At 33.4% G+C, this 25,889-nt stretch overlaps 1 protein-coding gene across 4 annotated transcripts in view; it reads left to right on the forward strand.

The window, feature by feature from the left end:
- Window positions 1–25,889, forward strand: part of Ap3s1 (adaptor related protein complex 3 subunit sigma 1) — an 80,944-nt gene that overhangs the window by 21,724 nt on the left and 33,331 nt on the right. For all 4 annotated transcript variants that reach the window (XM_048792270.1, XM_048792272.1, XM_048792273.1 and 1 more), the window contains exons 2-3: window positions 2,710–2,801; window positions 6,168–6,279. In XM_048792270.1, coding sequence (XP_048648227.1) covers window positions 2,710–2,801; window positions 6,168–6,279 — 204 coding nt within the window. The remainder of the gene's footprint in view (window positions 1–2,709; window positions 2,802–6,167; window positions 6,280–25,889) is intronic.

Raw genomic sequence — 25,889 nt, forward strand, 5'->3', positions numbered from 1 at the left:
CCAGTTTTCCCAGCACCATTTGTTGAAGAGGCTATCTTTTCTCTAATGCATGTTTTTAGCACCTTTGTCTAATATAAGATAATTATAATTTTGTGCGTTAGTCTCAGTGTCCTCTCTTCTGTATCATTGGTCTACCAGTCTAGTTGGTGCCAATATCATGCTGTTTTTGTTACTGTTGCTCTATAGTATAGTTTAAGGTCTAGTATAGTGATGCCACCTGTTTCACTCCTTCTGCTAAGGACTGCTTTAGCTATTCTGGGTCTCTTATTTTTCCAGATGAATTTCATGATTGCTTTTTCTACCTCTATGTGGAATGCCATTGGGATTTTGATCAGAATTGCCTTAAATCTGCATAGTGCTTTTGGAAACATGGTCATTTTGATAATATTAATTCTGCCTATCCAAGAGCAAGGTAGATCTTTCCATCTTTTAAGGTCTTCTTTGACTTCTTTCTTTAGAGTTCTATAGTTTTCATTGTATAGATCTTTCACCTCTTTTGTTTTGATTCCCAGTTTTTTTTTTTTTTCGGCGGGGGGGGGGGGGGGCGGTTGGTTATTGTAAATGTGGTAGCTTTCCTCATTTCCCTGTCAGAGGATTTGTCACTGATGTGCAGAAATGTCTTTGATTTATGGGTGTTGATTTTATATCCTGCTACTTTGCTGAATTCATTTACTAGTTGTAGAAGTTTTCTGATGGAACTTTTTGGGTCTTCTAAGTATAGAATCATATCATCAGGAAAAAGTAGGCCTAATCTTCATCATGTCAGATTAGGCCCCAACTTCCTTAATAAGACTCCTATAGTGCGAGACTTAAAATCAAGTATCAATAAATGGGGTGGACTCAAACTAAAAAGTTTCTTCTCAGCAAAAGAAACAATCTGTGAGGTGAATAGAGAGCTTACATCTTGGGAGCAAATTTTTACCCCTCATACATCAGAGCACTCATCTCTAGTGTATATAAAGAACTCAAAAAGCTAACCACCAAAAAAACAAGTAACTCAATCAATAAAGGAGCAAAGGACCCGAACAGACACTTCTCAGAAGAGGATATACAATCCATCAACAAATATATGAAAAATGTTCTCATCTCTAGCAATTAGAGAAATGCAAATCAAAACTATTCTAAAATTTCATCTCACTCCAATTCGAATGGTAGCTGTTATGAAGACAAACAACAATAAGTGTTAGCAAGGATGTGAGGGAAAAGGCACACTCATACATTGCTGGTGGGACTGCAAATTGGTGCAGCCAATATAGATAGCAGTATAGAGATTCCTTGGAAAACTGGGAATGGAACCACCATTTGACCCAGCTATCCCTCTCCTTGGTCTATACCCAAAGGATTTAAAAACAGCATATTGCCCGGACACAGCCACATCAATCTTTATAGAAGAACAATTCACAATAGCTAAACTGTGGAACCAACCTAGATGTCCTTCAGTAGGTGAATGGATTAAAAAAAACGTGGTATATATACACAATGGAATATTATTCAGCAATGAAAAAGAATAAAATCATGGCATTTCCAGGTAAATAGATGGCGCTGGAGAAGATAATGCTAAGTGAAGTTAACCAATCCCAGGAAAACAAATGCCAAATGTTTATCTGATATAAGGAGACTGATTCTTTGTTGGGTAGGAAGGGGGAGCATGGGAGGAATAGATGAACTCTAGATAAGGCAGTGGGGTGGGAGGAGAAGGGAGGAGGCAGGGGGTTAGAAATGATGGTGGAATGTGATGAACATCATTATCATGTATGAAGACACAAATTGGTGTGAATATACTTTATGTACAACCAGAGATATGAAAAATTGTGCTCTATATGTGTAATAAGAATTGTAATGCATTCCACTGTCAATATATTAAAAAAATCAATAAAAAAGAATTTGTTAGATATATGTAATTACCGATATTTAAGTGTTTGTGACTTTCAAAACCAGGGGTTTCATATGGTGTAGAATAGTATCGAGGAGCAAAACTAAATGCTTGTAAATAAACTTCCTAAGTGATTGTACTCATTACTTTAACATATGTGGGATGAGAGTTTGCCTCCACATCTTTCTCAACATTGGATATTGTCATATTTTTATGCTCTTTTTGTACATAGTGTTACACTTTTTTTTTATGATGCATGTTGAGGTAATTTTGCTTAGTTCTCGCAGTGTTGGGAAGCTGATTTTTTTTTTAAACTGGAATGTGAATTACTTGGTTGAGTTTAATAAATATTTAATTAACCAATTCTTGGTTTTAGCTTATGGTTATATAAAGATAAGTAAAGTGGATGAACTCTTACCTCAGTCTATCTCCAAACTTGTGCATTATTTTTTCATTCAAATATAGATTGGCTACATGAATTAATTCTAACATCTCTGTTTACTTCTTCATTTTACTCATTTGTAAAACAGTGGGCTTTGGCTAGTTGATATCTATTTTGCTTTGGCTAGTATTTCTAATTTATTTGTTATTCTTGTTAGTTTTTGAAATTTAGAAATAAGCTACTTTTACTATACTGGTAGTTTTTTGTTTTTCTTTTTTCATCAAAAAAAAGTTGGGTTTTGCTTCTGTAAAGTATAACTCAAGTCATTTTTTCCAAGGACTTCTCTTAGATGGAATTCTCACTCCAATATTGCTGTATTTTATTTTTAAAAATTCTAAAGATTTTGTTAAACCTATAAACTCAATCCTAATGTATATGACTTATTCTTTCTCAGAGTGAAGATACACAACAGCAAATCATCCGGGAGACTTTCCATTTGGTATCTAAGAGAGATGAAAATGTTTGTAATTTCCTAGAAGGAGGATTGTAAGTAAAGCATTTATAGTGTTTCTAATTTTTTAACTATGTAATTGAATATATACTATTTAATAAAATGGGAAAAGATTCCTCATTTTTATCATTTGGTTTAGATAATTGATTACTACCTATATTAGTTATAAGTCTAATTTAAAGAATCTTTTAAGTTGTAAAAAATTTTGTAAGGACATTTTACATAAATTTTATTTTTATGGTAAAAATTGAAACATTATAGGGAAGTATAAAATGTTAATTGAGCCTCCCTCTCCCAATCTTAGTCCTTCCCAGTTTTATATATATCCTAGAAAATTCATTTTGCATTTACCAAAAAATTATACTTTTATACCAGCAAACATGCTTATTGGCATGTTGCTTATTATTGCTTAATATTTTTAAAAACTTTTAATATAAACAAATCTAGAGCAGCCTCATATATTTTAATGGCTATAGAGTATTTCTTAGGGTGAACATTAATAAACATTTGGAGTAAGTCAGGTACAGTTGCTTGGAGGAATGTTGGAACCTGAGGCGGGAGAATCCAAGTTTCAGGGTAGCCTGGAAACTTAGCAAGATCCTGTCTTAAAATAAAAATAATAGGGATAGAGTGGAACACAGTGGTACAGTGCTTTCCTAGCATGCACAAACCCTGGGTTCAGTTCCCGATACCCCCCCCAAAAAATTTAGTTTTATCCTTTATTCTCATATTATAAAAAAGACTAAAGTTTGTTTTTCAAATAAATCTATGTGTCTGTCTACATACCTATAGTATAAATTAGAATTCATCTGACTTCTCTATTTTTAAAGTGAATAAATAAAAATTACTTGTAATTAGCTTTTCAAGTATTATAAATTCTTTTAAATTAATAGATACTATGGAAATAGTTTGCTCATCACGTTTTTATAAATATTTCTCCTCCTGTTTATGTAATTAATATACTTAATAATACATTTCTTCCCAGTGGCTCAGGAAGCTGAGACAGGAGGATTACAAGTTCAAAGCCAGCCCTTAGTGAGGATCTTGCTAGGTTGTCCAAGCTACCCTGAAACTTGGATCTTCCTGCCTCAGGTTCCAATGTTCCTCCAAACCACTATACCTGACTTACTCCAAATTTTTATTAATGTTCACCCTAAGAAGTACTCTATAGCCATTAACATATATAAGGTTGCTGTAGATCGCAAGTTCAAAGCCGGCCCTCCACTAAGTTGCTTAGGGCAACTTAGTGAGGCCCTAAGCAATTTAGGGAGACCCTATCTTAGAATAAAAAATATAAAGCACTGGGGATATGGCATAATGTTTAAGTATCCCTGGGTTTAAGCCTTGGTATCAAAAAACAACAAAAACATTTCTTGGTTGAGAATTCAAACTAAATGGTGGCTTAGTCTCAGTATGAATAATCACAGATTGATTAGGCAAAACCTAGACTTTTATCTTAGTATATATGATTCATACTGTGAAAAAGTAGTTGGGGTAATGGAATTCATTCTTATCTGACCAAAAGTTACTTTTATCATGTAGAAAGTTTGCCTGCATTTCTTAAAAGTTTATATCATGCCACACCTAAATATATAATGCATACTTACAATTTGTTAAGTTTTACTGCTAACTTGAAATTTCTGATTTAATGATGGAGATAAAATGTACCTGCTTCCATATTTAAATTTTATTTGTAGTTATTCTCATAAACTTTTGTAGGATTTTGTAGTTTTTGCTATTATTATAATTTGCTCTCATCTCAGCCTCTTAATTTCTCATCTCATAGGAGTAGAAAGCAGATACTATAACTGAGACAAAACTGTACACATCTAGCTTAGTCCTAGTTTCATGACCGCTAATTTCCTCAATCAGCTTGCTCATATTCTTGGACTTCAGTTTATCTCCTAAAATGAGGCAACTTGGACTACAAATATTTCTAAAATTTTGTGTTTTATTTGCATTCACAGAGCATTCCTATCAGTATTGTACTATAAAGATGAAATTATGGTTTTAAAAGCAAAATATGTACTTACTATATTATTAATTTTGGTTTCTTTTAATAAGATTCATGGCCATTTAGCAACTATGAATCTTCAGAAACTTGGACCTCTTTCAAAGCAAAGCAAAAGAAAAATTTTAGAAAATCACTACACTACTTATTCTAAAAGAAATGAAGCCTGCTGTTTGTGTTCTTTTTGTTCCTTTCAGGGAACAGTTGTGGCTATAATCATAAATATAATCTCAGAATTTTTAAAGTAGACTTCTAAGTATCTTGTCTAGCATAGAAGGAATTCTTAACTATTTTCAGAGGTCATTTCACCTTTGCTATTAGAGGACACAGGAAACATGTACTTAGGGAAGTCATTTCTACAAAACTCATAAGTTTAATGTTACTAAACACATGCTGTTTTCCTGTATTCTATTTGAATTTTCAGTTAGCTTTGATTACATTTTGCCTTGATTTTTTTTTTAATTTGTTAGTGTTAAGAGGTTTTTGAGGAGGTGAGTTTTTTATTGTAAACTTAACTATGATATAACTAAACTATATTTAGAAAAATATCTTGACTAATTCCTGAGTTATTATTTTAAAATGCTGAAATTCTAGTCAATATCATGAAAGTATTTGATGAAAAAATTTATGTATTAGCTCAGTTTTCTGACTTTTGTATTTCAAAACAATGTATTTTTGGAGAAGATCTTGGTTGTAAATCTAAAACTTAAGAAATGTCATTCTTTTTTTTTTTTTCCTAGTTGATAATCAGTCTTAAGCTGTGTAATTTACTGTGACCTATGGAGTTAAATCTAGTAAGCACTTAAAAATGTCCTGTGATCTAATTTCTACCTCCTTCTTTTACCTCACTGTTCACTAATCCTTTCTTGCCCACTGGCCTTCTTTTCTCTTCTCAGAAATATACATTCTTTGTTTTTGATGAAGTGGCCTTTTTATTAGTTGTTACCTTAGCTTGAATGCTCATCCCTAAGTTTTTTCATGGCTGGCTGCTAGTCAGTAGATTTCAGCGTAAATGTCACTCTTTCTTAATCTTTAGTCTGAAGTAGTAAACCCTTCAATATGGCATTGTCCTATTTTGATTTTATATGTACGGTCATCTACCATCTGGTAATCTTATTTGTTTGTTGATCTTTATGTACTTTCGGTGCCTAGCACCTAGTAATCAGTGAATAGTTCACTGAATGTATGAACTAAAATTAAACACTGGCTTCTTTCACTTGACATTTCTGAGGAAAATAGTCATCTTAATTTACTTAGTTTCTGAAATAAGTTCATTTGAATGTTTCATTTTATAAGAGGTTTTAAACATATTGTTACTTTGTTTGAGCTAATGCAAATGATTTGAATTTTGTTCCCCTTAACATTTCAATTGTTTTGTTTTGTCATTTAGATTAATTGGAGGATCTGACAACAAACTGATTTATAGACATTATGCGACCCTATATTTTGTCTTCTGTGTGGATTCTTCAGAAAGTGAACTCGGCATTTTAGATCTAATTCAAGTAAGTTAACAACTGCTTCTTAATGTTTTAAGTAACAGTTTGATGTTTTTTGAAACTTTTATGTATAAAATTTTCTAAGAACTGGAGTGTAACTCATTGGTAGAATGCTTGCCTAGCATGCTGAGACCCTGGATTAAATTCATAGCACTGAAAAGATTTTTTTTTCCCCCCTGGAATGATGTTTTGTACGATTAGAAAAAAAAAAGTGTTTCATAAGCTTTTGGGTGGATGAAAGAATAGAGACTATAGAAATAAGCAGACTAATTTAATCTGATTAAAACTAATCTCAACTGATTTCATTATGCTTTTTTCCTGTTCATGTGAATTACCACGAGGAGCCAAAAACTCATGGATCTCTCACCACATGTATCCAAATCTGACTCTAAAACCTACTTCCCGTCTCCTGAAAAATCTTTTCTAACGTCCCTACAACTTTTATTGTTAATCTCTATTTATATTACTTCACTTTTTTTCTAAGTTAAGTCTTCCTTTTCTTATGAAACTACCTTCAACCCTCTCAATAGTAGCTGTTTTCTCTTGCTTTTTTTTATATCACTGAGCCTGGAGGTATGCTCTTTGCTTTTTCCAGAACATTCTCTCTTCTAAAATATCTCCAGATTTTATCGTATATTATCCCTTTTCTGCATTTGGTTGCAGTTATCTCTTTCTATCTCCCATTTCTTGGAGATTCTGTTAACAAACTGTCAAAGGTCTGAGATTTTACTTTGTTTGCAAGCTGACAAGTTAACCTTCATAGTTTCATGGATGTTGGCATAAGATAGGAAACTTCTGGGCCAGAGATAAAAGACTTTATTACTAATGGCAAAAGCATGATGTAAAAAAAAAAAAAAAAGATCAGTTAAAATAACAACATTTGCTTTCACTGGTTCCTCAGTTTGAGGAGTGCCGTGAAGAGGGCCAGGAGAGACGTGTATACAGTATATTGAATTACATACAAGAAACCGCAAGCTTAGGGATCTGGAATTTTGATAAGGAGCACAGAACATGTCTGCCTTTGTTTGGCAGGAAAATATTGTCTCTTTCTTCGTGTTTTTCTCTGGAGGAGGATGCTCTCAGTTTTCTAAAGGTGTTTGTTATATAGCATGCTGTAAAAGATAATCCAGAACAAAGATAGCGTGTTTCTACTCACAGTATCTGCAGAAACATGAAATACACAGAGAATTGTTTCCTAACAGATTTTATTTTCTGTTCACTGAAAATGAACTCCAAGACTGTTTATAATTCTTGGTGATTTCAATGTTTCTGTGTATAATTTTTCCCATAGCCTGGTGTCTTCTTGAAACCCAGTACTCTTCCTCCAAAGAATTTTGCCTTCTAAATCATCTTACTAATAATTTCTATACCTTATTTTTATCTGGACTTCAGTCATTCCATAATCTCAATTTCAGTTTTTTTTCTTTTGTCAACACCTCTTATCTTTTCATATTAGTTCCTTCAACAAGCCTTTGGGCCTATCAGGTCCCTTCATTTTAAAAATTGAATTAGAAAAATTTTTTACTCTGTGATCCTGCCATCCTACCTTTCCTTCCTCAGATTAAATTCCAGTCTGTCATTATAATCTTAGCTCTGTACTCTTTGCTCCTTTCCTGCATTCATAACATGTGAAAATATCTAGAGGAAAAGAAACAACCATACTTCCTGGTTTCACTTTTTTCCTTTATTTTTTTATTCTAATTTGTTATATATGACAGCAGAATGCATTACAATTCTTATTACACATATAGTGCATGATTTTTTATATCTCTGGTTATACACAAAATAGAGTCACATCTTTCATGTCTTCATGCATGTATTTAGGGTAATGATGTCCATCTCATTCCACCATCTTTCCTACCCTCATGCCCCCCCACCCCTCCCTCCCTTTTGCTCTGTCTAGAGTTTGTCTATTCCTCCCATGCTCCCCGCCAACCCCATTATGAATCAGCATCCTTATATCAGAGAAAACATTCAGCATTTGTTTTTTTGGGATTGGCTAACTTCACTTAGTATTATATTCTCCAACTCCATCCATTTACCTGCAAATGCCATGATTTTATTCTCTGTTAATGCTGAATAATATTCCATTGTGTATGTGTGTGTGTGTGTGTGTGTGTGTGTGTGTATATATATATATATATATATCACATTTTCTTTATCCATTAATCTACTGAAGGGCATCTAAGTTGGTTCCACAATTTAGCTATAGTGAATTGTGCTGCTTTGTTTGGCAGGAAAATATTATCTCTTTCTGTAAAGATTTATGTGACTATGTCCTGGTAATATGCTGTTTTTAAGTCCTTTGGGTATAGACTGAGGAGTGGGATAGCTGGGTCAAATGGTGGTTCCATTCCCAGTTTTCCAAGGAATCTCTATACTGCTTTCCATATTGGCTACACCAATTTGCAAACCTACCAGCAATGTATGAGTGTGCCTTTTCCCCCACATCCTCGCCAATACTTATTGTTGTTTGTATTCTTAATAGCTGCCGTTTTGACTGGAGTGAGATGAAATCTTGGAGTAGTTTTGATTGGCATTTCTCTAATTGCTAGAGATGTTGAACATTTTTTCATATATTTGTTGATTGTATATCATCTTCTGAGAAGTGTCTGTTCAGTTCGTTGGCCCATTTATTGATTGGGTTATTTGGTTTTTTGGTGTTAAGATTTTTGAGTTCTTTATATACCCTAGAGATTAATGCTCTATCTGATGTACATGTGGTAAAAATTCTCTCCCAAAATGTAGGCTCTCTATTCACCTCACTGATTGTTTGTTTTGCTGAGAAGAAGCTTTTCAATTTGAATCCATCCCATTTATTGATTCTTGATTTTAATTCTTGTGCTACAGGAGTCTTATTAAGGAAGTTGGGGCCTAATCCAACATGATGGAAATTTGGGCCTACTTTTTCTTCTGTTAAATTCAGTGTCTCTGAACTAATTCCTAGGTCCTTGATCCACTTTGAGTTTTGTGCATGGTGAGAGATAGGGATATAATTTCATTTTGTTGCACACCTGGTCTCACTTTTAATTCATGATCCCTAATCTCGTGAGTCCTTAATGCTACACAGTAATCAGATTTTATTTACTCTCATACTTCTAGATGACTTCTGATGTATCCCGCTTTCTGCTCAAACCTGCAGCACTGTTTCCACCTTGCTGCTTAGATCAAAAACAAAATTGACTCAATCAGAAGAGAATTTCTGCAGGCTTCCACTATCTACCTAGCTATCTATATCCATGTCTATGTATTTTTCTTTGTCTTCTGTGAGAAAGGAATTCACCATGCTCCCTGCTAAGGCCAATTCATGCACTCATATAGTAGTTTTTACCTTGTCATCATTCTAGCAATCCTCCTTTTTTTCTTTTATATCTTTATTTTTTCCTGTCTTTTAAATCATTCCTACCAACCTACAAGATGTTCTTTCATTAAAAAAAAAAAAAAGAATCTTTCCCCTAGTTCACTCTCCAGCCATTGCCTCATTTTGTTCCCTCCCTTGAGAATAAAACACTTTTTAAAAAGGATATACTATCTCAGATTTTTCTTCTCTTGTTCTCTCTTAAGCCCTCCAGTCAGACATCTAACCTTACTGTTGCTGAATCCAAGTGTTCTCATCTTTATTTGATGAAATACTTGCTTTACTTGGTTTCTAGGACAACCTGCTTACCTAATCTAAACTTTGATAATGTTTAGACCTAGGGTTCCATCCTTGAATGTCTTCACTTTTTTGGCTCTATTCATTTGCTAGGTGATTTTACCCAAATGCTATGTATTGATGACATCAACATTTAAGTCTTCAGCCTAGACCTTTCTTCTACTACCTATTGGGCAGCTCCTTTGAGTATCTTATAAAGACCTCAAACTTAACATATTCCAAACTGTAGTAGTCCATCAAAAATCTGTACCTCCTGCACTTTTCCCTTATCATTTAATAGTAACTTCACTCTTCCAGTTGAACCAGCCAAATCTTGGCTTTTCCTTGACTTTGATTTTCTGATCCCTCCCACATCTGTTTCTTCCACAAATCCTATTGGATACACAGGATCTGACTGATTACTTCCTTCTGTACTGCCACCACCTTGGTCCAAGCCATCATAATTCTTGCCTGGATTATACTAGTAGTTTTCTGATTGGTCTCCCTGCTTTCACTGTTTTGTCTGTTTTCTCTTTGGTCTTTTCTCTGTGCAACAACCAGAGTGACATTATTAAAATGCACGCCTTATGCTCTTTCATCCAAAATTCTTCCATGACTTCATTTTTCACTCAGAGTAAAAGCCAGATTCCTTAACCATGCTGCCATGAATGATCTGACTCCTGTCCCCTGTTACTTATCTTACTTCATCATCTAATTCCTTCATCATCCAAAATTTCTTTCCACTTTGCTTAGTCTCCTTGCTGTTTCTCACGTATACTAGACATGCCCCTATCTCAGAGCCTTTTGTACTTGCTGATCTTTGCACCTAGAATGTTTTTGTATTTGATACTCCCATTGCTAGCTCCATCATTCTTTCTGATTTTGACCCAGATATAACCTTCTCAATATGGTATTCTCTGGCCATTCTTCCTAAAAGTTCTACATTTCCTAACCCTTTGCCTGTTTTTATTATTCTTTTCCTTAGCACCTATCACCAATATAGTATATAGTTGACCTACTTTGTTGTTTTTGTTATCATTTACCCTTATTAGAATATAAGCTCTGTGATGGCTAGGATTTTCATTTATTTTGTTTACCTATTTATTCCCAGTGTATAGAGTGGCTTCATACATATAGTGGGTACTCAAACAATTATTGCTGAAAGAGTAAGTGAGCTAGTGAATGAGTGAGTACAGTTAAAGCCTCATATTTAGCATTCTATGTAAAATATCAAAGGTTAAAGGAGTTAGCTAGAACTTAAAATATAATAGTTACTAAATGGTGCAGAAGTTACTAAATAAATATAATAGTTACGAACACCATTTAAAAAAATCTGAGCTAAGTTGTTATGTTTAATTTATGAAAACCAGTAAGTTCTGTATACACTTAGGATTTTTGTATTTCCTCTTTATAATACCTTCTATTAAAAAGTTAAAAATTAACTTCCAAAATATGTAGTTGCTAGAAATAATTGTACTGAATTAAGATTATTATGAAGGAACACACAGAATTTATGTTTTCTTTCTGAATAGTACAAAAATGTAAAGGTGTGATGGTAATTGTAAGTTGGAGAAAACTGCATGTCAAAAGGAAGTTTTCTTTGTCAAATAAGTTTTACATTTTTGAAATCAGGTAAGGAGACATGGTTTGATCTCTAATGTTATAGAATAAATGAGAAATTAACCCATGCAGAAGCAGAAAACATAATAAATTCTGAGAAACCAAGCTTAGAAATATCAGAAGTAGTTAAAGCTTTAGATATTAAAAATTGTCAATAAAGCAAAGAAGAAAAAGTAGTTAAATGATAATTGGACCTATTAATATTACCAGATTACTCTCAAATCTTTAATTCCAGGTTTTGAGGAAGGGATAGGTATCAGAGTTACGTGAAACAAAATAATTGTGGGAAATATTCCAAGGGTATGTTTTTTTTTTTTTTTTTAATTCGGAGGTGATGGGGTGAGAAAATTACACTTTTAAGATAAATGTGTGTGTGTGCATGCGCACAAATGTAATGAGGTAGAATATACATTTTTCTTAATATGTAAAGCTGTAAGAAAATTCAAAAAAATTTTTGAACTTGTGATATTAAATAAGCCCCAAGATCCTTGAACGTATGTTCATTTTATTCCACTACTTAAAAAATACTGTTTTGTTTTGGTTTCCTAGAATTTTCTTTTCTTTTTTTAAAATATTTATTTTTTAGTTGGTCACAATATCTTTATTTATTTATTTTTATGTGGTGCTGAGGATCGAACTCAGGGCCTCACACGTGCTTAGGTGAGCGCACTACTGCTGAGCCACGCCCCAGGCCCCTTTTTTTCTTTTTTTATAAACAAATGGAATCCACATTTGGCTTACATATGGATTAGTTTAATGTTGATCAGGACTATGTACTGCCATTGCCTTCTAACTTCATTCATTATTACATTTCTTTATTTATTTCATATATGGAATAGTTAATTGATTATATACATTTTATTTTAAGGTATCTTTGTATTTCTGCAGAACAAGATTTTTTAATATGGAATTCTGCTTTTTATAACTCAGTTGTCTCTGACTGATATACATGGTAGATAAACACTACATTACACATATTGTCTTTTACTTATCTGAGCTAACCACTAGAAGTGTTAAGAGGTAAAAGAGGAGAAAGTATTTCATTTCAAATTCAGTCTGTTCTGTTGAAGAGAAATATTGTAGTTAAGAACAGTTAAAATACATGTGAATTTTCCTAGAAGTAAATAAAAAAATTTTTTTTTGTCTTGTGTCCTGAGAGTAAGTAATTACCTCTGATTATTTTTTTGATGCTGTGTCTCAATTATTAAGACAGAATAGTTGGTATATCTTAGAGGGAAATCAGGAGGGGAATTGTCAAAGAACGAATATCCTACATATTTCCTACGTGTATCTGAAGTACATTCTGTGATGTGGAAAGTGGAAACTATCTTTTGTGTTTTACAGAATTTTTTAGCCATTAATGTTCAAACATTGACAATATCTTTTTTCTTTGTTTTTGGGTTGGGAATTGAGCTCAGCGCCTCACACATGCTAAGCATATGCTCTACCATTGAGCTACTCCCCTCACTCCAATAATTTGTTTTGATATTAAATAAGTTAAAACAGAATTTCAGGAGAATTGTGTCATTTTTCCCATTACAAAAGTCAACTAAAGCTATTTTCAAAAGACCTTGTAGAGTGTTTCTATGGGAGTCGATTGGAAATAAGTCTATAGTCTACCTTACAATTACCAAGTCTGTCACTACAAAGAACATATTGGAAGTTCTGTAGTTTTTGTCTTTCACCTTGATTACTTAAAGTGATTAAATACTTATGAGGGAGTGCTGAGCATGCATGAGTCAGTCACTCTAAAAACATTGAATGAACAAAGATGCAAGTGAAAAACTTATTATGTTTGCTTCTCTTTCATCAGACAGCTTTTAGAGCTTATTTAAAACTGATTTTCTTGATTTGTTCATGTTCTGGTTTTTGAGAAAGGCAACTTTCATGTAAAAAGTAAAAGTGAAAAATTTATAAACCAAGAATTTAGATCCAAATCTCTTTGTCTTACATATTTTAAGAACAGATCAAGAAAGTATCAATGTATAACTACTAAACATGTTTATAATTATTATATTTTAGGTGTTTGAAATGATACCATTCAAATGATAATTGGAGGCAAAAATTTTTATGCAAAGAGTTAGTGTTCCTAAAGTATGCATATGTTGTCTGAGATTTTACTTTATATCTTGTATCTAGGAGAAGGCATTATAAGTAAATTCTATGTGGAATTTTTAATATCATAGAACCCAAATGAATAATCAGCTTCTGTTTGCTTTATCCTCCAGTTCTTCATAAATTGGAAAAGAAAAAGAAAACTCCTTTTTTATTCTTGATATATACCATTTTGTTGCGATATTGGTTACCATGTAAGCAAATTTCAGAATTGATACCTAGCTTTTTGAGGAGTCCTTTCTGTTGTAGCATGTCTTCGTTGGAAGTGTTAAAATATTTACAGACCTAGAATAAAAGTTCATTAAATATTAATGTTAGGTTGTTTGAGTTATTTATAAGTGGTCATATTGTCTCCAATTAGTTTCTTATGCCATACTGATAATGTTGAAGCATAAAACGTTCACTGGCTCGTTCTGAATTCCTACTAGTTTTCTGTATTATGTGTAACAATTATCACAGCATCAGACTTGTTCATTTGTAGTGAAAAAATTAACAGCTAAACTTTTCTTTATGTTTGGAAAGATGTTTTGACTACAGTGTTAGAATATGTTTTTAAATCAAAGCTTTATGTTATTATTATATTACTGTTAGTCTAACTTTTGTAAAATTGTTTTATTTATGGCTGCTATGCTAATTTAGTATAATATAGACCAAGTTATTTCATCTTCATAGGCCTAAAATTGTTCAACTCTGTCTGAAGTATGCTTGTTTCAAACATGCTGCCTATAGATCTTTTAAGGTTGTTAGAAAGATCAGCAAATTAAAGCAATTTTGTATCTTGTAGTAGTTAAATCCATCCGGGTTCTGTCATATACTAGGTATATAACTTTTGGTAAGTTATTTAACCTCTTTGACCCTATCTAATTTTCCTTGCCTGCAAAGTGGAGGTAATAATATCAACCCATAAAGTAGGTGTGAGCATTAATTTAAAAAAAAGATATTGTACAGATGATTGTGACTAGATCATTGATGTATGATAGTCTGGTTTTTCAGTTAACGTTTTCATTAAAGCATATATTTTTAAGAAAGGCATTTAAACTATTTTATTACTATCCAATTAGATAAAGGATTCCTTTTATTTTCTAACTTTCTCATTTTTAGAAATTTTTGTGAAAGAAATATTTATATCTACCTTGCCATGCTATCCTATTTGTTGTGTGATAGCATGGGATGAATTTTACATGGTAGCACATTTATATGATAAGAAATGGGCTGAATTGGGGAAACTTGTAAGCCAACAATATTTAAATGAGAAAAGATCCCTTGATTTTCCCATTATCCCATAGCGAATTAATGCTAAGGCAGGTGCTATGGACCTACTGACCATAGAGTGGTATATCTGTGGAACCACCCCCACCCAGCCCATCATTGTCCTTTTATTATCAGAATAGGCTTGAAAGGATCATCCATAGTGGAGTGACAGATAATGCTGTTTAAGCCTGGGATATCTAGAATTAGTTGCCACCTGGTTTTAAAAATTGGGAAAACCTACCCGGTCCTTGGAGATTGTGGGAAGTTGTGGCTCCTCTGTGGAGGTGAAACAAACTTCTGGTTCTATGGGAAATCGAGTTCTTGTGCAGTTCCTACTGATGGAAAAAGAGGGAGATCTGACCCAGCAGACTTCTTTTCTAGGCACTCTAGAGTGAATTGTGAATGCCCAGGATCATTTTAGAATGATTTTGTCTACTAACCGTATTCTTGTTTCTAGAATATTTTGAATAATATTTGTTTCTCATGTATATGTGGGAAACCAGGAAAATATTTCTACAAACAATTTGGAGACTATTAAACTTGCCTAGTATTAATCTTTTCCTCTTATTTTCATGGTTGAGAAGTTCAGTTTCCAGTAATTAGAAATAAAATAATTGCTTCCAATTTTTTTATTACCACTTTTTCATGATTAATCCTGGTATAAAATTTGATGATACCTACATGTTTTGTTGCTATCTCAGCAGTCGCCTTGGGCAGCATCATGGTGTCAAGTTGGTGTCAAGGTAGAGTCAGATGATAGTATGAGCTTGAGCCTTAGGTCTACAATCTAACAATTGGGAAAATTACTTAGCTTCTTCTTTTCCTAGTTTTCTTTTTAGTAAGTGATGATATACATCCTTATCTTGACAGCACTTTGTAAAAATTAGTGCTGATGAAGTATTTATATCTACCTTGCCGTCTTTTTTTTTTTTTTTAAAGAATTAGAGCTAATGAATATAAGCAGCTGGCATAGGGCATAGAATATAATGGACACATTATTCCTGATTTCAAAGTGATAAAGGGTATATTTTGGAACTTAGATACTTACAGTCAGAATTTTGGAGCTGGGAAGCATTTAAAATTTATTTTCTCTTCCATAATATTGGTTTAGGAGAGAAAAATTAAGCCTATGATACTGTTTTCCTTTGCTTTAAGGTAAACTGGTCATTTCCTAGTGTAGAATGGTTGTTTATAAGGAAGTAATAGGAAAGTGACCTTTGAGCTTAATATAAATTTTTTTTTTCTTTTTAGCTGGGTGCAGTGGCACATATCTATAATCCCAGCAGTTCAGGAGGCTGAGGCAGGAGGATGGCAAGTTCAAGTCCAGCTTCAGCAACTCAACAAGGCCCTAAGCAACTTAGCAAGACCCTTTCTCAAAATAAAAAATAAAAAGGGCTGAAGACATGCTCAGTGGTAAAGTGCCGCTGGGTTCAATCCCTATTACCAACAAAATTCTTTTTTCTTTTTAGAATTAAAAAAAAAATTTCCTTATTGAAATTATTCTAAACTTACAAAAGAATGGAGTATATAATACAAAGAATTCTCACATACCATATATGTTCACCCAGACTCCTCAAATTTAATATCTTCCATAAATACAGTATAATTATTAAAATTAGGAATGTGAATTGAGCTACTATAAACATTGGTGTGGCTATGTTACTTACTATAATATGATGATTTTAAGTTTTTTGGGTATAGACCAAGGTGTGGGATAACTGGATCAAATGGTAGTTCCATTCCCAGCTTTCTTGCACAATAGAAATCTTGTTAAGGAAGTCAGGGTCTAATCTGATGTGATGAAGATTTGGGCCTTCCTTTTCCTCTGTTAGGTGCAGGGTCTCTGGACTAATTCCTAGGTCCTTGATCCACTCTGAGTTGAGATTTGTCCATAGTAAGAGATAGGGGTTTAGTTTCATTTTACTGCATATGGATTTCCAGTTCTCCTGGCACCATTTGTTGAAGAGGCTATCTTTTCTCCAATGTATGTTTTTAACACCTTATCTAGTGTGAAATAATTGTATTTATGTGGGTTTGTCTCTGTATCATCTATTCTGTACCATTGTTCTACATGTCTATTTTTGTGCCAATACCATGCCATTTTTGTGCCAATACCATGCCGTTTTTGTTACTATAGCTTTGTAGCACAGTTTAAGGTCTGGTATTGTGATGCCTCCTGCTCCACTCTTCTTGCTAAGAATTGCTTTGGCTATTCTGGGTCTCTTATTTTTCCAAATGAATTTCATGTTTTCTTTTTCTATTTCTATAAGGAATGACATTGGGATTTTAATTGGAATCACATTGAATCAGTATAGTGTTTTAGGTAGTATGGCCATTTTGACAATATTAATTTTGCCTATCCAAGAGCATGGGAGATCTGTCCATCTTCCAAGGTCTTCTTCAATTTCTTTCTTTAGTCTTCTATAGTTTTCATTGTAGAGGGGAATCAACAAAATACTTGGGAATCAACAAAAGAAGTGAAAGACAAGTATTTAATTTAATTTTTTTTTTTGAGGCTACTGTGAATGGTGTAGGTTTCCTAATTTGTCTTTCAGAGGATTCATCACTGATGTATAAAAATGCATTTGATTTATGGGTGTTGATTTATATTCTTCTGCTTTGCTGAATTCATTTATTAATTCATTTATTAAGTTTTGTGGTAGAGTTTTTTGGATCCTTTATGTATAGAATCAGGTCATCAGCAAATAATGGTAGTTTTGAGTTCTTCTTTTCCTATTCATAACCCTTTAATTTCATTCGTCTGTCTAGTTGCTCTGGCTAGAGTTTCAAGGACGATGTTGAATAGAAGTGGTAAAAAAGAGCATCACTGTCTTGTTCCAGTTTGTAGGGGATGCTTTTAATTTTTCTCCATTTAGAATGATGATATATTTTACAGTATTAAAGTATGTTCCTACCATCCCTAGTTTTTCTAGTGTTTTGAACATGAAAAAGTACTGTATTTTGTCAAATGCTTTCTCTGCATCAATTGATATAATCATATGATTCTTTTTTTATATATGACACCAGAATGCATTACAATTTTTATTACACATATAGAGCACAATTTTCATATCTCTGGTTGTATACAAAGTATATTCACACCAATTCATGTCTTCATACATTTACTTTAGATAATAATGACTATTACATTCCACCGTCATTTCTAACCCCATATCCCTTCTCCTCCCCTCCAACCCTTCTGCCCTCTCTAGAGTTCATCTGTTTCTAATGCTAAGTGAAATTAGCCAATCCCAAAATACCAAATGCCAAATGATTTTTTTAATATAAGGAGGCTGAATCATATGATTCTTATCTTCAAGTCTATTGATGTGATGAATTACATTATAAACTTGCATTCCTGGAATGAACCCACTTGATCATGATGCACTATTTTTTAAATGTTTTTGTGTGCGATTTGCCAGAATTTTGTTGAGAATTTTTGTATCAATGTTCATCAGGAATATTGGTCTAAAATTTTCTTTCCTTGATATGTCTCTGCCTGGTTTTTGGTATTAGGATGATATTAGTTTCATAGAATGAGTTTGGAAGGGTTCCCTCCTTTCTGTTTCATTGAATAATTTGAAGAATATTGGTATTCTTCTTTGTAGGTCTTGTAGAACTCAGCTGTGAATCTGTCTGGTCCTGGGCTTTTCTTGGTTGGTAGGTTTTTGATGGCGTGTTCTGTTTCCTTGCTTGAGATTGATCTGTTTAGATTGTGTATATCATCTTGACTCAAGTTTGGTTGATCATATGCCTCTAAATTTGTTGGTATCTTCGAGGTTTTTTTATTTTACTGGAGTATAAATTTTCAAAATAGTTTCTAATTGTCTTCTGTATTTCAGTAGTGTCTGTGGTGATATTTCCTTTTTCATCAAGAATTTTAGTAATTTGAGTTTTCTCTCTCCTTCTTTTCATTAGTGTTGCTAAGGGTTTGTCAGTTTTTTTTTTTTTTTTAAAGAATCAGCTTTTTGTCATTTTTTTGAATTGTTTCTTTTGTTTCAATTTCATTGATTTCTGCCCTGATTTTAATTATTTCCTGTCTTCTATTACTTTTGGTGCTGGTTTGCTACTCTTTTTCTAGAGCTTGTCTTGAAAGTCAGGTCATTTATTTGTGGACTTTTTCTTCTTTTAATGAATGAACTCCATGTGATGAACTTTCCTCTTAGCACTGCCTTCATAGTACCAGAGATTTTGGTAAGTTGTATCAGAGTTCTCATTTATCTCTGAGATTTTTTTTATCTCCTCCCTGATGTCTTCTGTTATCCAGGTGTCATTCAATAGTGTATTGTTTAGTCTCCAGGTGTTGGAGTACCTTCTATTTTTTACTTTATCATTGATTTATAATTTCATTCTGTATATGGTCAGATAGAATTCAGGGTAGTATCTCTGGTTTTTTTTTTTTTTTTTTTTGTATTTGCTAACACTTGCTTTGTGGCATAACATTTGGTCTATTTTGGAGAAGTATCCATGTGCTGCTGAGAAGAGAAGAAAGTGTATTTGCTCATTGATAGATGGAATATTCTATATATGTCTGTTAAGTCTAACTTATTGATTGTATTGTTGAGTTTTATAGTTTCTTTGTTTAGTTTTTGTTTGAAGATCTATCCAGTGGTGATAGCGGTGTATTAAAGTCACCCAGTGTTATTGTGTTGTGGTCTGTTTGGTTCTTGTAGTTGAGAAGGGTTTGTTTGATATACTTAGCTTCCTTGTTGTTTGGAGTATAGATATTTATGGTTGTTTTATATCTTTTGATGTAGAATCCCTTAAGCAGTATGAAATGTCCTTTATCTCTTTTCACTAGCTTTGGTTTGAAGTCCACTTTATCTGAGGATGGAAACCCCTGTTTATGTGGCCCATGTGAGTGGTACATTTTTTCCCACACTTTCACCTTCATTCTATGGATGTCTTTTCCTGTGAGATGAGTCTCTTGAAGACAGCATATTGTTGGATCTTTTTTCTTTTTTAATCCACTCTGTCAATCTATGACTTTTAATTGATGAGTTTAGGCCATTCACATTCAGGGTTATTATGAAACATAATTTGTATTCCCGGTCATTTTGGTTTATTTTTTATTTTTAACTTGACTTGGTTTCTCCTTTGATTGAACTAAAAATCATTTCACTAGCAAGACAACCATTTTTTTAGTTTCTAAGGTTATCTATTGACTTCAGAAGCCTTGGACAGATCCTGAGATTAATTCTTTCCCACATACTAATGAGGATACTGTAGCAGGCACTCCATTACATAGATATAGGATTGGTCTCAAAACCCTTTTCCCTAGGTCAAAGTCTCAATAATATGACTTCCCTCTAGTGTCAGAAGACAATACTACCATTATGGCCAACAACACAGCTTCTGCTGTGTGTTTTCCATTTCTTTTGCTTTTTTGAGGTACTCAGATGTATTCCTCCTGGTTTCCAAAGACACATAATGACTTTTCATTTGGTTCTTATTTTTATGTTTTCTTTGAATTTTATCATCTGATTTAGGTAGATGAAATTCTGTCGCCCTGCCAACTGGACTAGTTTATAATTCCCATAGATTGAATTTATGTTCTCATGGATTTGTCTAGCTGTATGGTTAAAGCACTGTAAAACCATTGAGAATTTACTGAATGTACTTCAATGAATGCTGTGAGCCACTTTTTTGTTATTTTTCTATTTTAAAGGAATTTGCAAATGGGATATTATCTGTGAAGTATAAACATTTTAAATTTTTGCTATATAATTTTCTATATTTTTCAAAAAATGTAATTTCTTACTTCCTACATTAAAAACAAAGTACTATTTTTTGTTGTTATTTGAGGGGTATAAATAGTAAATAAGAAGGTGAGTTCTGCATTGAGACCTTTTAGATTAAATTAGGACCCTGCCATTTACCTGTTAGTAGTTAACTTTTTGCTTTAGATTACTTTTCTGCAAATGGTTGTTAGTAAGAGTATCTGTCTTATGAGATTACATGAAGGATCAAGTAAAATAATCTATTTAGAACACTTGCAACAGTGACAATAATATGTATTTAATTTGTTAGGTTTCTTTTAAAAACAAATCACAAAAGAGTCATTGATGTAAACTCTTTAAGAATCATTATGATGATATAGAAGGTAGATGGTCCTTTCAGCAACTCTTAATTTCCTTATATTGAAGCCAAGAGTTGAGTACGTGTTAGGTACACAGTAAATGTTTATTTTTACTAATATTGGCATGTGAATGTCCATAAACTCATCATAGGCTGAGTTGAGTGCTGTTTACACACTTTCAACATCATGCTTTAAAGATTCCAAATAGAACATTCAACAGTACCTATTGGAGAATGACATAGGTAGGCTTCATTCATAGCTATTGTTCAATTGATTTGGTTTTAAGTTCAACCTATGTTCCTTACCTCTGTTGGTATATTCAGTATTTTAGTGGTAATTTTTTGTTTGCATGAACTAAATAAACCAAGTTGTATTTCTCTAGAACATTTTGCTGGTGACTAAAAAGGTTTTTTTTAAGGTCTCTGGGAACACTATTAGTATTCTTAAATCCATGGCTCCTTTTCTTGCACTGAATAATTTCTCTGTCATAAAACATGTCAATTTAACCCTTTTTAAAAAAGATATTCATACATTTTATTTTATTTTTTTACCTTTTTAAAAAAATTTATATGACCGTGGAATGCATTACAATTCTTATTACACATATAGAACACAATTTTTCATATCTCTAATTGTATACACAGTATATTCACACCAATTAGTGTCTTCATACATGTACTTTGAATAATAATGACCATCACATTTCACCATCATTTCTAATCCCATGTCCCTTTCTTCCCCTCCAACCCTTCTGCCCTATCTAGAGTTCATCTAGTCCTCCCATGCTCCCTCTCCCTATCCTACTATGAATCAGTCACCTTATATTAGAGAAAACATTTGGCATTTGGTTTTTTGGGATTGGCTAACTTCACTTAGCATTATCTTCTCTAACTCCATCCACTTACCTGCAAATGCCATGATTTTATTCTCTTTTAATGCTGAGTAATATTCCATTGTGTATATATGCCACATTTTTGTAAAGAGAGAGAGAGAGAGAGAGGAAATTTTTTTAGTATTTATTTCCTTTAGTTTTCGGCGGACACAACATCTTTGTTTGTATGTGGTGCTGAGGATCGAACCCGGGCCGCACGCATGCCAGGCGAGTGCGCTACCACTTGAGCCACATCCCCAGCCCCTGCCACATTTTTTTAATCCATTCATCTGCTGAAGGGCATCTAAGTTGGTTCCACAATTAGCTATTGTGAATTGTGCTGCTATAAACATTGATGTGGCTGTGTCCCTGTAGTATGCTGTTTTTAAATCCTTTGGTTATAGACTGAGGAGAGGGATAGCTGGGTCAAATGGTGGTTCCATTCTCAGTTTTCCAAGGAATCTCTGTACTGCTTTCCATATTGGCTGCACCAATTTGCAGTCCTACCAGCAGTGTATGAGTGTACCTTTTTCCCCACATTCTCTCCAACACTTATTGTTGTTTGTATTCATAATAGCTGCTATTTGGACTGGAGTGAGATGAAATCTTAGAGTGATTTTGATTCGTATTTCTTTAATTGCTAGCAATGATGAACATTTTTTTTATATATTTGTTGATTGATTATATATTCTCTTCTAAGAAGTGTCTGTTCAGGTCCTTGGCCCATTTATTGATTAGGTTATTTGTTTTTTGTGTGTGTGCTTAGCTTTTTGAGTTCTTTATATGCCCTAAAGATTAGTGCTCTATCTGATGTGTGAGGGGTAAAGATTTGCTCCCAAGATGTAGGCTCTCTATTCACCTCACTGATTGTTTCTTTTGCTGAGAGGAGACTTCTTAGTTTGAGTCCATCCCATTTATTGATTCTTGGTTTTAATTCTTGCACCAAAGGAGTCTTATTAAGGAAGTTGGGGCCTAATCCCACATGATGGAGTTTAGGGCCTATCTTTTCTTCTGTTAGACTCAGATCTCTGGTTTCATTCCTAAATCCTTGATCCATTTTGAGTTAGTTTTGTGCATGGTGAGAGATAGGGGTTTATTTTCATTTTGTTGCATATGGATTTCCAGTTTTCCTAGCACCATTTGTTGAAGAGGCTATCTTTTCTGCAGTGCATGTTTTTGGCACCTTTGTCTAATATAAGATAATTGTAATTTTGTGTGTTAGTCTCTGTGTCCTCTCTTCTGTACCATTGGTCTACCAGTCTGTTTTGGTGCCAATGCCATGCTGTTTTTGTTACTATTGCTCTGTAGTACAGTTAAAGGTCTGGTATCGTGATGCCTCCTGGTTCACTCTTCTTGCTAAGTATTGCTTTAGCTATTCTGGGTCTTTTATTTTTCCAGGTGAATTTCATGATTGCTTTTTCTATTTCTATGAGGAATGTCATTGAGATTTTGATCAGGATTGCATTAAATCTGTATAGTGCTTTTGGAAACATGGTCATTTTGATAATATTAATTCTGCCTATCCAAGAGCAAGGTAGATCTTTCTGTCTTCTAAGGTCTTCTTTAACTTCTTTCTTTAGGGTTCTATAATTTTCATTATATAGATCTTTCACCTCTTTTGTTGATTCCCAAGTATTTTTTTTTTTTTTGAGGCTATTGTAAATGGGGTAGTTATCCTCATTTCCCTTTCTGAGGATTTGTCACTGATGTGCAGAAATGCTTTGATTTATGGGTGTTGATTTTATATCCTGCTACTTGCTGAATTCATTTACTAGTTTTAGAAGCTTTCTGGTGGAACTTTTAGGGTCTTCCAGGTATAGAATCATATCATAAGCCAATTTGAGTTCTTCTTTTCCTATGTGTATCCCTTTATTTTCTTTATTCTAATTGCTCTGGCCAGTGTTTCAAGAACTATGTTAAATAGAAGTGGTGAAAGAGGGCATCCCTATCTTGTTCCATTTTTTAGAGGGAAGACCTTCAATTTTTCTTCATTTAGAATGATGTTGGCCTGGGGCTTAGCATAGATAGCCTTTATGATGTTGAGATATGTTCCTGTTATCCCTAATTTTTCTAGTGTTTTGAACATGAAGCGGTGCTGTATTTTGTCAAATGCTTTTTCTGAATCTATTGAAATGATCATATGATTCTTATCTTTAAGTCTATTGATGTAATGAATTGCATTTTTGATTTTCGTATGTTGAACCAACCTTGCATCCCTGGGATGAATCCCAGTTGATCGTGGTGCACAATCCTTTTTATATGTTTTTGTATTCAATTTGCCAGAATTTTATTGAGAATTTTTGCATCTATGTTCATTAGAGATATTGGTCTGAAGTTTTCTTTTTTTGATGTGTCTTTGCTTGGTTTTGGAATCAGAGTGATATTGGCCTCATAGAATGAGTTTGGAAATGCTCCCTCTTTTTTCTATTTCCTGAAATAAATTGAAGAGTATTGGTATTGATTCTTCTTTAAAGGTCTCGAAGAACTCGGCTGTGTATCCATCCAGTCCTGGGCTTTTCGTGGTTGGTAGACTTTTTATGGTGTCTTCTATTTCGTCACTTGAAATTGATCTGTTTAAATTATGTATATTACCCTGATACATTTTAACCCTTTATAATTTAATGTATTATTGTAGAGCAGCAGGATCTATTTCTCCTGAATTTTAACAATTTCCTAAACCCAGAAATCATTTATTTTTTTTAACTCAGAAACTCCACTTAAGGATATATTTTGGCATCTATTTTTATTTTTTCTTGGGCACATTTTTTGCACAAACAAAGGGATAATGTAAAATTAATGTGTAAAATTAATATTGACATATATTGAATGCTTTCTTTTATGAAATGTTATTCTGATTCTTTTTTTTTTTTTTTTTTTTTTTTTTTTTGGTATGAAGGATTAAACCCAGGGTGCTTAACCACTGAGCCACATCCCCAGCTCTGTTTATTTAGACAGGGTCTCACAGTCCTGCCTTAGCTCCCAAATCAACAGGCATTACAGGTATGCACCACCATGCCTGGCTAAATTCTTTGTATTTATTCATTTTGTCACTTATTATTTATTGTTACTTATTTATTATTTACTGTTATTTGTAACTCATTGTTACATTAGAGTAGCTCCTTCCCAGGGGGGGAAAAATGTTTAGGGTAAAACAGTGTATTCTGTGTTAAATTTCTAGTGGCCTCATATATCTTATATTCACCATTTCTGTGTTTTTTCTCCTGTGGTGCTGGAAATTGAACTCAAGGTCTTAGACATGCTGAGCTATATCCTCAACCCTCAGTATTCTCTTAATTGCATCATTTTCTCTTGAGTTTGATTTAATCTCAGGTTGTTTTGTTCAGATACATGGAGTATACCATGTATATGTACAGACAGCCTCAGTATGTAACAGGCTATACCATCCACTTTTGTGGACGTATACTGTACAGTGTTTTCCCAATGAAGAAATTGTCTAATGATATAATTCTTAAGATATAACCCTTTGTTATTAAGTGATATGTGACTTTCTTTAAGTACTTTTTATTTTATTTTATTTTATTTTTTTTGGTGATGCTAGAGTTCGAACCCAGGGCCTCATGCATGCTAGGCAAGCATTCTACCATTGAGCTACATATCTAGCCTCTTAAATACCAGATTGCCTTTCTGTTACCCTTTGGTGCCTGAGTATATAGATTTTTTTTTTAATGAAACACAGGAAAAATTCTGTTGATTAAAAAAAACAGGAAAAGGGAACTCTTGGGCTCAGGCTGTAACTCAATAGTAGAGCGCTTGTCTAGCATGCATGAGGCCCTGGGTTCAGTCCTCAGTACTAGGGCAGGGCAGGGAGTGGGGTAGGAATCCTTTTTATGTATAGATGTGACATTTTTCTGATTAGCTTTTATATTTATTTTGAAGCATTATTAATTTTTGGTAATTATTAAAATGAAATAAAACTTAAAAAAATATGATTCTTTTAGGAAATTGAAAGACTAATGGGAGAGTAATTCCTCTCCCATTAGTCTTTGAATTCCTTGAGGCCAGAGATTAAGTCTTTGATGTTATAT

The sequence above is a fragment of the Marmota marmota genome, unplaced genomic scaffold (assembly GCF_001458135.2).
Source record: "Marmota marmota marmota unplaced genomic scaffold, marMar, whole genome shotgun sequence".
Classification (NCBI taxonomy): domain Eukaryota; kingdom Metazoa; phylum Chordata; class Mammalia; order Rodentia; family Sciuridae; genus Marmota; species Marmota marmota.